Source organism: Microtus ochrogaster, chromosome 7, assembly GCF_000317375.1.
Source record: "Microtus ochrogaster isolate Prairie Vole_2 chromosome 7, MicOch1.0, whole genome shotgun sequence".
NCBI classification, from domain to species: domain Eukaryota; kingdom Metazoa; phylum Chordata; class Mammalia; order Rodentia; family Cricetidae; genus Microtus; species Microtus ochrogaster.
In genome coordinates this window covers 53348655-53361143 of record NC_022014.1, presented here as the reverse complement: position 1 = coordinate 53361143, position 12489 = coordinate 53348655, and the positions used below count along the sequence as shown (strand labels likewise).

The 12489-nt window shown below is 41.6% G+C and overlaps 1 protein-coding gene across 3 annotated transcripts in view; it reads left to right on the top strand.

Annotated features, from left to right (window-relative positions):
• Fopnl (FGFR1OP N-terminal like) overlaps positions 1–9601 on the top strand; it is an 18301-nt gene extending 8700 nt beyond the window's left edge. The window contains exons 4-6 of one of the 3 annotated variants that reach the window (XR_001228983.1): positions 3746–3856; positions 8436–8533; positions 8966–9601. Coding sequence is in view for 2 of the 3 variants with exons in the window: in XM_005350360.2 (XP_005350417.1) it covers positions 3723–3856; positions 8436–8515 (214 nt within the window). In the remaining variant the exon portion in view is untranslated. Of the gene's footprint in view, positions 1–3722; positions 3857–8435 lie in introns of all 3 variants that reach the window. The other 2 variants (XM_005350360.2, XM_005350361.3) reach the window with 2 other exon arrangements.
• The last annotated feature ends 2888 nt before the right edge of the window (positions 9602–12489 follow it).

Sequence of the window (12489 nt, the reverse complement as noted above, 5' to 3'; positions counted from 1 at the left end):
TATTGTATATTGTAGTATTACTATAGTGGACTGTTACTATGATATTGTATATTGTAGTATTACTATAGTGGACTGTTACTATGATATTGTATATTTAGAAACTTCCAATTGCACTTTGATGTTGTTTTGCATTGAGTGTCCAGATGCTGTGTTGCTTTGAGCTGGACAGGTGAACTAGCTCTTGTAGACCAGGCTGGCCTCGAACTCACAGAGATCCTCCTGCCTCTGCCTCCCTAGTGCTGGGATTAAAGGCCTGCTGTGCCACCACCACCCAGCCTTGAAGGGAAAGCTTTAAGGCACTAGGTGTGAGTGATGACAGCAAGCTGACTGCTTGCGTATACTTACATTGTGTATTAACCTCAAGTGGCATGAGCCCTTAGAGAGGAACAATGGCCTGAGTGAGGTGAAATCTCTTTTAAGGTGGTCATGGTGAAAGTATTGGTGTTTTGTTATGAAACGTGTAGATGGCAGAGAAAACTGTAATGTTGTCTCCATCTGCCCACTGACACCTCTACCCAAAGGTGACCCAAGTGAACATTTTTCCCTTGCATTATTCGGATACAAGCTCACCACTTAGAGCACAACTGTGTGTATTTTCTTCCACTTAGTGAGGGAATTGTATTATATATATACATCTCTTTTTCAAATACTTGCATTCTTCTTATTTGGGGGGTATTTTGTTTCAGGGTTTTGTTGTTGTTGTTGTTGTTATCGCTGTTGTTGTTATCTACACAGAATATGAAGGTGTCTATTGAGGCTGTCTCCCTCTGCTTCCTTTTCTTATCATGTCTTCCCCTTTTGTTGTAAACAACTCTCATGTTCTTGGGTCACTGTGGATTCCTATATCCATGAGGTATTTTCCAGCATTTTACTATTCTGCCAAAACCTATCTGACACCTGCTATCATGTGGGATACTGCTGGAGATGTGGCGGCACACTGTTTTCTGAAGTGTTCCCAGATGCTCACAAAAGACCATTGAACCACATTTCCTCTTGGTCATTCTTGATGTCCATATACAAAGCATGTGCCCCAAGAAATCCTGCCACAGAAAGAGCCTTTGTCATCTAACTTGGTAACCAGATTTATTGGGTGAAGAAATCTTTAAGGGGGCATAGTCCTCCTTTTTGCAGAGATAGTGACCATGGGTGCAATAATCACTGTATTTGAGTGTTAAGCAAAACAGTGGGCAATGCTTTATACATTTGGACAGTTTTTGAAATGTGTGAAAAAAGTCTTTAAGAGTAGCTTAGTCAGTGTTCTATTGCTATGAAGAGGCATACAGCAACTCTTACGAAGGAAAGTATTTAATTGGAGCTGACTTACCATTCCAGAGGTTTAGTCCATTTTTATCATGGTAGGAAGCATGGTAGCACACAGGCAGACATGGCGCTGGAGAGGTAGCTGAGAGTTCTACATCTGGATCTGCAGGTAGCAGGATGTGAGGAGACACTGGAACTGGCTTGGTTTTTGGAACCCCAAAGCCCATCCCCAGTGACATACTTCCTCCAACATGGCCATACTTCCTAATGTCTCTCATATATCACCACCCCCTAATTACCAAACATTCAAATATATGAGCCTATGGGGGTCATTCCTTTTTAGACTACCACAGTAGCAAAGGGTGGTGAGCACTTGGGTAGGAGGTCATTCAAGCATAAGGCATTGTATGCAGTTAGCAGGTGTTAGGAGCTCTTAGATTTTTCCTAGCCTCTGAGACAGTTGCCTCAGATGAGCTAGTTAAAGAGGAAACTGGTGACTAGCTTAATTTCCAGAAAGGAGTGTCTTGGGGCTGGAGGGATGGCTCACAGGTTAAGAGCATTGACTGTTCTTCCAAAGGTCCTGAGTTCAATTCCCAGTACCCACATGATGGCTCACAACCATCTGTAATCTGGTGCCCTCTTCTGGCCTGCAGGCATACATGTAGGCAGAAAACTGTATATGTAATAAACAAATAAAATCTTTGGAAAAAAAAAAAGAAAGGAGCGTCTTGCTGCTCTTTGGGAATTGGGGGTATACGTGCTGAAGATCAAACTTGGGGTTTTACACATGATAGGTGAGTGCTTTCCCACTGGGCAACAACCCTTGCTATACTTTTCTGTATATGGCCTTTTAAAGCTTATTTTTGCAAAGACACTTCACTGTCTATGAAATTGTAGTCTAATTGTGCTAATTATGTATTATCTAAAGCAGTTTAAGATATCTGACACTTAAAATTTCCTAAATCTCGAGCAGATTCCATCTAAGTTAGAAGTAAAGCCTTTAGCAGTCTCTCAAACAAGTTGACTGTAAGGGGCAGAGGCATGAAGTGTATCCTGGTATGATTTCCTTCAGCATTCCACTGAGCCTGTGCTGCTCCTTGGCCTGGAGGAGCTGCTAAAACACACAGTCATGTGCTCCTGTCCCACACATCACTCCAGAACTCACTGTATCAGGGGTATTGGGAGCTGTACTCACCTGAGTGTAGACCCAGATTTCTTGAGATTTCAGGCTTCTTAGAGCCTTAACTGAGGCCATGGAATCTGCTTCAGACTGTCTCAGCACCTCACACATGTGCCTGTCTGTGGGACTGCCTGAACGTCCTTAGTCTGTGCCTCCCACAGAAAGTGATACAAGAAAGCAAGTAATAAATAGGCCCTTGTCCTTACCACCTTGTCCCATTGGTAGAAGTAAGTGAGGCTCAGTAAACTATAGGGGGTTTAGACTCTGTTTTCAATAGGCATACCATACTTTGAACCATTATATCAACTGGGCAGGAGATGGATATCTCAAAAGTAAATGTATTTACTTGTATTTTCAGGGGTGAGATTGGAAGCAAAGGGACTTTGGCTTCTGTGCTGTCAGCAGACCAGCCTTCAGTGACAAGGGACTGATTAACAGGACTCTAGGTGACATATTTTTAAGGAAAAGCACATAGGAGTTGGTTATGTGTGTAAATGTCGTTACCCCTGAGAGACACTAGCACATTACTGAGGCCTGGTTTTCTCATTAATAAGTTGGTTGTAGTAGAGTGATGGGTCAGAGGAAACCACAAAGCAACCTTTTAGATATTAGTTACTGCGCAGCTCACCTGTAACCAGAATTAATGTGCCTTTTACTGTGTGCAAGGTGCACAGCTAAAAGCTTGACATTGTGAACTAATTCACAGCATACCAAAGGGACTGCTCAGACCCTTTGAGGGAGAGAAACATCTGTGAGCTTCAGGAAACTAAGATCTTCCAAGGTCTGCAGCTGGCTGTTGGCAAAGCAGGAAACCAATTTTAGGTTCTAGGAAGGTTTTAGGCTGGGTTTGGAGTTGACAAGGTGAATTCCAGTGGGTTGATTGTAATTTTATTTCAATTTAGATTATTTTAATGGTATTAATGTGTTTTCTGGGGGTTTACAAATTCTCAAGAGCCATGTGGTTGCCGAAGTGGTGCACACCTTTAATCTCAGCACTCGGGAGACAGAGGCAGGTGGATTTCTTAAATTCAGGGCCAACGTGGTCTAAGAGTTCCAGGGTATCCAGAGAAACTCCATCTTGAAAACAAAAACTTCTCAAGTTAATTGGTAGTTTTAAACTGAGAGTGACCATTTGCCACTTGGATAATAATCCTGTATCTTTTGCGATCTAGTGAGTTAAAGGGCAGCTTCAGTGTCAGAGTTACCTTTAAAGCAAATGTCTTAAGCTTTTTCTACTTATGGGAAATGAATTGATTTTGGTTTTGCCTTCTTCCTGAAATAGTCCTCTGTTATATGGAATTTTAGCCCATTTCTTGCGTGGTCCTCCAGATGGCATCCAGAATGTGCTTCTGACAGAGTCGACACTCCAGCCTCCAAACAGGCATCCCAGCTGGAAGCCCAGCAGAAAACCAAGGGGTAGGTGTTTCCAACGTTCTCCTTTAACTTCATTGACTTAGTTCTCCTGGAGCCTGTGAGTCCTAGCTTAGTTATGCTATGTCTAGTCCAGTGTTCGCCTATAATACTTAACCTCCAGAGAGCAAAGTGATACAATTTCAAAGCCAAGGTCTTGAAAGAAACCCCAACTTTCACATCAGTGGGGTCTTTGGAACTGCCTGGCTTACTACACTGTATAGTTTTCTTTGAAATCAAGAAGTCTTCCCCCCACACACACACCTCCCACCTTTCCCAGACTCAAAAATCCAAAGCAAGATTACTACTGTACAGAGAAGCCATGTCTGTGTGTGCCATCTCATTTTCAGGGACTCTCTGTGTTAGATAAGTTACCTACAGAGAACAGATTCTTTTCAAAATACTTTTGGGACAGGCTTTCACTCTAGTTCTGGCTGTCCCTGAGCTTACATCAGTCTTTTTCTTTAACCTCTTAATACCAGGATTAAGTGCAAGAGCCTCCATACCTTGCTCAGAATGCTCACCTTTAAAATGAACTTTCAGAGTAAAGCACGTGATTCAGGCTTGTAATCTAGGCAGTGAAGATATTGAATTCAAGGCCAGCCTGGACTACATAGCAAGACCCTGTCTTCAAAAGTAAAACATAAATAAGTAAATAAAGAAGATAGGAATAAGAAAGCGAAATGAATTTTTGGTTGATTTGATCACATTGGCAGCAGGTTCTGAGTTGGTTGTTTGAAGTGAGTGCATTGTAACTGGGTGTTTTCCCATGTGGTAGAGTTGACACTCTTTCTCAAAGGGTAGTGGTTACAAGTGGGGTTTAAGCCGTTATGTAAGAGTTGAAATAAATTCATAAGTAGTGCCCAGGATGCAAATTGCTCTGTGAAGTTTTTCTTTTTCTTTTCCTCTGTTTAGCTTTTCTCCTGATCATTATCCATAACAACTTATAACCAACATTTTAAACAAAAGAAAATATCCATAGTCCGTTTTTTGGGAATGTGGTCATAGTTTTTCAGGCTACTCCCTGCTGAATTGGAGTGCTGATAATCTTATGGGGACCTAAAGAAAATTTAGAATTATGATCAAGTTGTGACTGAAGTATCCTGTGAGGCTTGGTCATCTCAACCAGCAGTCTGACTCCTCTCAACAGTCTTGAGACTGTTCTGGATGTAGGACTCAGACATCTGGGCCATCTGCTCCTATCGGGGGTCATCCTTGATCAAACCTATAGGCTCCCATTTTGTGTGGAAGCAAAAACAAAGCCTCTTCTCCAAAGTAACATATCTTTTGACTTTTTCGGTGAGGCAGCCACATCTTGCTTGCTTTCCTGTGAAGTTTTTCTAAGCCTCTATATGCCATGTGAGTGACTTGCTGCCTCTTAGCTTCTGAAAGTGACATACTTGTGAATCAGAATATAAGGTTATCTGTGACTTGACTAGTTCTAGTCTCTCTGTTATGAAACAGGCAGACAGTCGTTCTACTAACTTCCAGAGGCGCAAGGCTGGGAGAATAGTTACTCAGTGCAGGCCAAGGTTCAGCACAAGGCTACCATCCAGGCACAGCCAGAGCATGAGTGTAGGAGCATTCCACGCTCATGCTAGAAATTGCTAAGGCTCAGACATTAGGGCAGAATACTATTTTACAAATACTTAGAATGCAGAATAAGCAACTAATCATGTCAGTACATGTAGAAACCTCTGAAATTCTCCATTTCCCTTTAACAGTCTCTCTACCCTGCCCATCCTAACTTCCCAGATTACCTCTCTTCAGATGGTCCTGTTGACCTTTTATTAGTCTCTAGGGACTAATTCTGTGTGTTTAAGAATCTGCATGTGTGTTTCTTTGCAGTGTGCTTATGGAATGGGGGTTGAGTCTCTGTAGTGTGGTATTGCCACAGATATATTTTTACTGATGAACTGGAGCTAAGGTTTTGTTTTTAAATTGTGTAAGGTTGTGTCTTTGTCCATACATACAAGTATCTCTCCTGTGGAAGTTCCTAAAGCAGAATTCCTGGTTCACAGACAACATGGGTGTATTTAAACATATAATCCATAGTATTTAGTCCCCTAAAAAAGGCTTTACTAGTTTTCACACTTAAAGAATGCATGGCAGGGGCTGGAGAGATGGCTCAGAGGTTAAGAGCATTGCCTGCTCTTCCAAAGGTCGTGAGTTCAATTCCCAGCAACCACATGGTGGCTCAGAACCATCTGGAATGAGGTCTGGTGCCCTCTCCTGGCCTGCAGACATACACACAGACAGAATATTGTATGCATAATAAATAAATAAATATCTAAAGAAAAGAATGCATGGCAGTACTCAGTTATTGTCCCTGGTGGTTGCTGATGACACATTAATACTTGTTAACACAATAACCACAAGATACTGAATTAGTCTCATGAAGAAAAATAATGTTTTGAGAAGTAACTTGTGGTTTGTAAATGTGTTAGAACTTCCTTAATACCACTGTAATGGTGGGAGAGAGCTGAAAGTGAGGAGAGGAGTCACTGACCACCTCCTCCACTGTGGTGCGAGTAGTGTAGGACAGTCGGTAAAGCGCCTTTGGGCACCTGCTCTGAAGAAAGCTCCAAAGGAAGCTCATGAGTGAGGGGAGCTACAGAGCTACAGGGACAGTGATTTTATAATTTCTTTCTTTCTTTCTTTTTATTTTATTTTTTGTTGTTGTTGTTGATTGTTTTTGAGATGGGTTCTCAGTGTAACCCAAGCTGGCCTGGAACTAGCTCTATAGAGCAGGCTGTCCTCAAACTCAGAAATCCACCTGGCTTTGCCTCCAGAGTGCTAGGATTAAAGACTTGTATCACCATTTCTGGCTTGCATATTATTTTCTTAGCACATTGACCTTTGTGTGCAATGCCTTGAGACGAGCCCTCAGCCGTAGATCATCTGTAACATGGTTGCTCTCTAAGTCCAACCTGACTGCACTTGACAGCTCCTCTTGCTTAAATGGAGGGTAAGATGCTGTCGAGGATCACATAGGTACCCACCCTCAGAAGGAGAGTCCGTCACCTAGTCCTGTGGTGAGTAGATGTGATCTTTGAGGCAGAGTAGGTTTCGTTCTAAATAGAAGTTAAAGTTTTTATGACAGAAAAGCCATCTCAGTTCTGCTTTAATGTACATCCGTCAGTGTACTTTAAAGTGCAAAAATAACATAGTTTGGACCAAGGAGGTGGCTTAGTAGTTGGGAGACATTTGCTGTCAAACCCAACAACCTGACAGCGTTAGGCCCTCACAACAGAAAAAAGGAACCAACTTCTAAAAGTTGTCCATTGAAGCCAGCACTGGTGGTGCCTGCCTTTAGTCCCAGCATTTGGGAGGCAGAGGCAGGCAGCTCTCTGTGAGTTGGAGTCCAGCCTGGTCTACAGAGTGAGTTCCAGGACAGCCAGGACTGTTACACAGAGAAACCCTGTCTCCAAAAGCCAAAAAAAAAAAAAAAGTTGTCTTTTGATTTCCACGTATACCTGCTGTGGCCTGTGTGTACACACTCACATGTATGCATATGTGCACACGCACACAAAGAAAGAAAGAAATTTAATTTTAAAAGGCCCTTCATTTTTAAATTTAAATTTTATCTGTCTTTTTTTTTTTTTTTTAAAGATGGTGTTTTTCCATGTAGTCCAGGCTGGCCTCACACTGGTGACAATCTCCTTGCCTCGGCTGGGATTATAGGTATATGCCACTACACATGACTCAGACATTTTTTTTAAATAAAGTTTTATACTTATTTTTTGTGTGTGTGTGTGTGGGTATTTGCCTGCTGTGTGTCTATGTACCATGTACATGCCTGGTACCCAAGGGGGCCAGAAGAGGACATCAGATTTCCTTGAATTAGACTACAGACCAGTTCATTGTGAGCTGCCATGTGGGTGCTAGAAACTGAACCTGGTTCCTCTACAAGAGCAGTAATTGCTATTAACTACTGAACCATCTCTCTAACTTGGCATGTGTGTCCCTAGCTCCAGCATTGTTGGAGCAGAGACAGACAGATCTCCATGTTGATCAGAGTGGCCCTGACTTGTATTTATCCTTCTACCCCAGCCTCCCAAGTGCTGGGATTACAGGTGTGTCTCCCTCTACCTAATTTATCTTTGGATTTTATTTTATTTAGTTACCATTTATTACACTTATATGTATGTTTGTGCACACATGGACTATAGTACATATGTGGAAATCAGAGCAACTGATAGGAGTCAGTTCTGTAAATTTCAGGGATAAAGTTGGAGATCACTTTGTGGCAAGCCTCTTTACCCACTGAGTCATCTTGCAGGCTTTAAAAGCACTTTCCACAATTCCCTGAATAGTGTTACAGTGTTGATACAAAGATATCAACTGTACTCCTTTTTTGTTCCACATGAGGGCAGTCATAGTAGCTCTGCTCAGTTGCTGGGACACACAGGTGGAAGGAGAGAACTCTGCCCTCCACATACACACCTGCCAATCCGCACCCCCACAAGTCAATATATGTTATAAGAAAAACTCATAAAATACTAATATATTTCCCTAAAATAGATAGAGGTGTGTTTGCCTATCTGCCTGTTTTGGAGTATTAACACCTATGTATTCTCTCTAGATGACTACCTGAGGAAGGACACGGTCCCGAGCACTGCGACTGAAGAGCTGCATGCTGCTGCACAAGCAGTCAGTAGATGACTCTCTGATCTCAGCTGTGTATGTGGAGAAGTTAACTTATTATTCCCAATACCATTAATTAGACGACCACTGTTTGTAAACGTTTGAGCTTCTACAAACATTCAGCCTCAAATTTTACTGTATCTGTGAAAAACTAATCCATGCTAAAAGCCACTGGAGAAAAATATGTATTGTTTTCAGGATTGTTTTTTGTTTTGTTTTTTTACTTTTTTGTTTTTTGAGTCAGGTTTTTGTTTTTTTTTTTTTTTTTTGGTATAGCCTTGGCTGTCCTAGAACTTACACTGTAGCCCAGGCTGGCCTCAAACTCACAGAGATCTGCCTGCCGAGTGCTGGAATTAAAGGTGTGCGCCACCACTGCCAGGCCAGGATGTATATTTTAAAGTTCTTAAGTTTGAGAAAACTGAAAGGTACTTTGTACTTTATTCTTTGTCCCTCTTCCCTTTTTTAAAGGCCATCACCAAGGGCTGTGGAAGTGAAGGCCATCACCAAGGGCTGTGGAAGTGAAGGCCATCACCAAGGGCTGTGGAAGTGAAGGCCATCACCAAGGGCTGTGGAAGAGCTTCCAGGGAAGCTCTTGCCTCGTATTTGTAAGGTCCCAAGTTTAGTCCTCGCACTGAGAAAAAGAAAACAAGCACAGGTCTTTGTCTGTATGCTCTGTTCATTAAACTTCCTTCAGCTAGAATTATATAGACCTGTGGAAAAACTCATTCATGTTTTTGAAAAAATATTTAAAGGGCATAAAACCAAAATTTATTCCTTTAAAATTTGATATTTAAGAAATATCTGAATCACTGTCTGCCCCAGATAGTTTTGTCTCAGCTTGACACAAGTTAGAGTCATTTGGGAAGAGGAACTCTCAGTCGAGAAATATTCCTTCATCAGATTGGCCTATGGGCAAGCCTGTAGTGCATTTTATCAGTGATTGATGTGAGAGGGTCCAGCCCACTGTGGGTGGCTGGTCCTGGGTTCAGTAAGAAAGGCCGAGCAGGCCTTGTTGAGCAAGTCTCTGTGGTGTTCTACCCTGACTTCTTCAGTGGTAGCTTGTGATATGGAACTGTATGCTGAAATAAACCCTCTCCTTCCCAAGTTGCTTATGGTCCTGGTCTTTACAATATTAATGAAAACCCTGAGACACTCTAATGTTGATCTTTAAACTAAATAACAATGTTCTTTTCCCAAGAACAGTGTGGCTTCTACTAGGGAATTTAATGAAAAGGTAACAGGGGAAATAATTCTTTTAATTTTGTTTTAGTGAAACAGGGTTTATTTTATTATATAAAGAATGTAAGGACAAGGCTTTGGGAGAAGTGCCATGTAGGAACTTTGATGGAGCTGTTACCAGAGTTCTCTGTGCAGCTCCCTCCTGCACACAGTGACAGTAGAGGTGACATCTTTTGCTTACATGGACTCTGGAGAGACTTAGTAAACAGGAGTTTTGATTCTTAGGATAGGAAAATCATAAGAGCTGCTACTGTTCTGCCTCTGAATGCTACTTTGCTGTTTATCAAGGAGATTTTTCTAGTGTAGGTAGCTACAGCCTTATTTCATGAAACACAGCTGTTCCATCAATGGTTCATTACTGTCAAGAGTCACACAGCGTAAGATTTGCACAGTTTTTTTGTTTTTTTGTTTTTTTTTTTTGTTTTTCGAGACAGGGTTCTCTGTGGCTTTGGAGCCTGTCCTGGAACTAGCTCTGTAGACCAGGCTGGTCTCGAACTCACAGAGATCCACCTGCCTCTGCCTCCCAAGTGCTGGGATTAAAGCCGTGCGCCACCATCGCCCGGCAAGAGTTGCACAGTTTTATTACAGATAAAGTACCATGGGGGACAGAACTTAACAATGCATAGCCAAGTATATGCCACAGGAAGAGAGCTGAGGGTTACTGTCAGTGGCATTGGAGACTTGGAATGTTACCAGTTTGAGTTGTATTTGGTGATACTAGTCACGCACTGATCAAAGATGGATTGATAACATTCCTGTTAATGCAGAACGTGATGAAGGAAACCTCTTTAAATGGTCTTCACCACTCTAAAGTTCTTAGAAACCCTGTTGGATCCATAAATGCAGTTTTACAAGAACCCATTTCCATTTTTTCTTTTCAATGTAAAAATAGAAATGTATTTAAAATACATTTCCTGTTGATCATTCTTACTGTACTTTGAGCAGAGAGAATAAGCTGATATTGTACTTGTAAGCACAGTAAAAAAAGAACAGCCTGTTAACATTGACAAGCTAAGGGTAGATTGCTGGTACATAAAGGTGCCTGCTCCTGTAATGTGTGTATCAAAAAGGGATCTAGAGCAGTACAGAGCCATGCAGACAGCAGCCCAGGACTAGTGCCGACCCCCATTCCTGAGGAGGGCTTTGTTTCTCCCTTGTTTTATCAGAGAACATGGGGCACAGTTCTGTTTTAGAGTGGCAGAGTAGGCACCGTCACCAAAAGCTAATGGCTTCCAGTGATCATTTAATATACTGACAGTTGAAATCTAAAATGCACGAAATGTCTGGTGTTAAGAATTAGAGCCCTTTAAATTGGAGTTGTGTCCATATTCTTTTCCATACTTTGCAGGCATGGTATAGAATATACATTCTGTTGAATTGGCTGAATCGGGGCTTACTTATAATGGCTGGGTCTTCTGTTTTGTTGTCTTTGTCAATTTTACAGCCTTGAAATGCCATTTCTATGGTACTTGTTCTGCAGTTTTGGTTTTCCCAGAAGATAATTATTTCAGTGTTAACTTGCAGATTTTCCTTGGTTGCATGAATCACCTCCAGTATTTCTCACAAATTCACTGTTTTTCTCTTTTTAAGATTTTATTTTTATGTAAATGGGTTTTTCCTACTTGTATATCTGTGTACTGTGTGCATACAGTGCCCTCAGAGGCCAGAAAAGGATGTCATATCCCCTGGAACTGTAATAACAGGAAGTTGTGAGCCAACATGTGGGTACTGGGAACTGAACCCAAGTCCTCTACAAGAGCATCCAGTTTTCTTAACCTCTGAGCCATCTCTCCAGCCCCCAAATTAACTCTTCCTTAACACTTCACTGTTAGAATATGTGCTTGTGTGTACCATCTCTTCCATAGGCTGAGTCTTGCCAGCACAGCCTTCTTAGAGATTTAGAGAATATTTTCAATAGGACTTGTGGTCAATTCAGTATGGGCAAGACAGAATATTTAACAAGTGTTTTGGCAACTGTAGCTTTTGTTAGCAGGTCAGACCAGGTTCTTATAGTTCTTGGGGCAACCCTTACTAATCAGGCTGGGTATTTCCAGTGGTAGAACTGCCAGGGGTTCTGTGGAGGCCTTATTTCTGAGCGTGTGCATGTTACTATGGTGATTGTTGTGGTAGTCAAGGTCATAGCTGTGTCTGTAGCCCTTCTGCTGTTTATACAAACCAAGGCTTTGCAGCTTTGGAGATAGTAGAAGAACTTTATTTATTGTAGAGTTCTGTCTCTGTCTTACAGAGACTTTCTGAATGAATTAATCTTAGACCCAACAATGTAGCCATGACCAAAGCTGCATGGGCTTCTTGGTCTTCCTGCAGTCACTTGTCTCTGTTACTCTCAGGGAGAGGTTAAACATTGTATCTGACTTTGGAAATCATATGTAATGGTAGGGAGTGCAATATGTCATCCTCAAAGTTATTTCTAAATTGGTTAATTTATTAGAAGATTTTACAGAAATACGGGTTGTGTTAATTTTGCTCTTTATAGGATTTTTTTTTTTTTTTAGGTTTTTTGAGGCAGGGTTTCTCTGTAGCTTTGGAGCCTGTCCTTTGGAGCTCTTGTAGACCAGGATGACCTTCAACTCACAGAGATCCGCCTGCCTCTGCCTTCTGAGTGGGGGACTAAAGGCATGCACCACCATCATCTGACAAGGATTTTTGATATTTCTTTTAAAAATACTTTTTAGGTGTGCATGTGTGTACATGTGTGTATAGGTGTTCATGCATGTAGGTAGGCATGTATATGC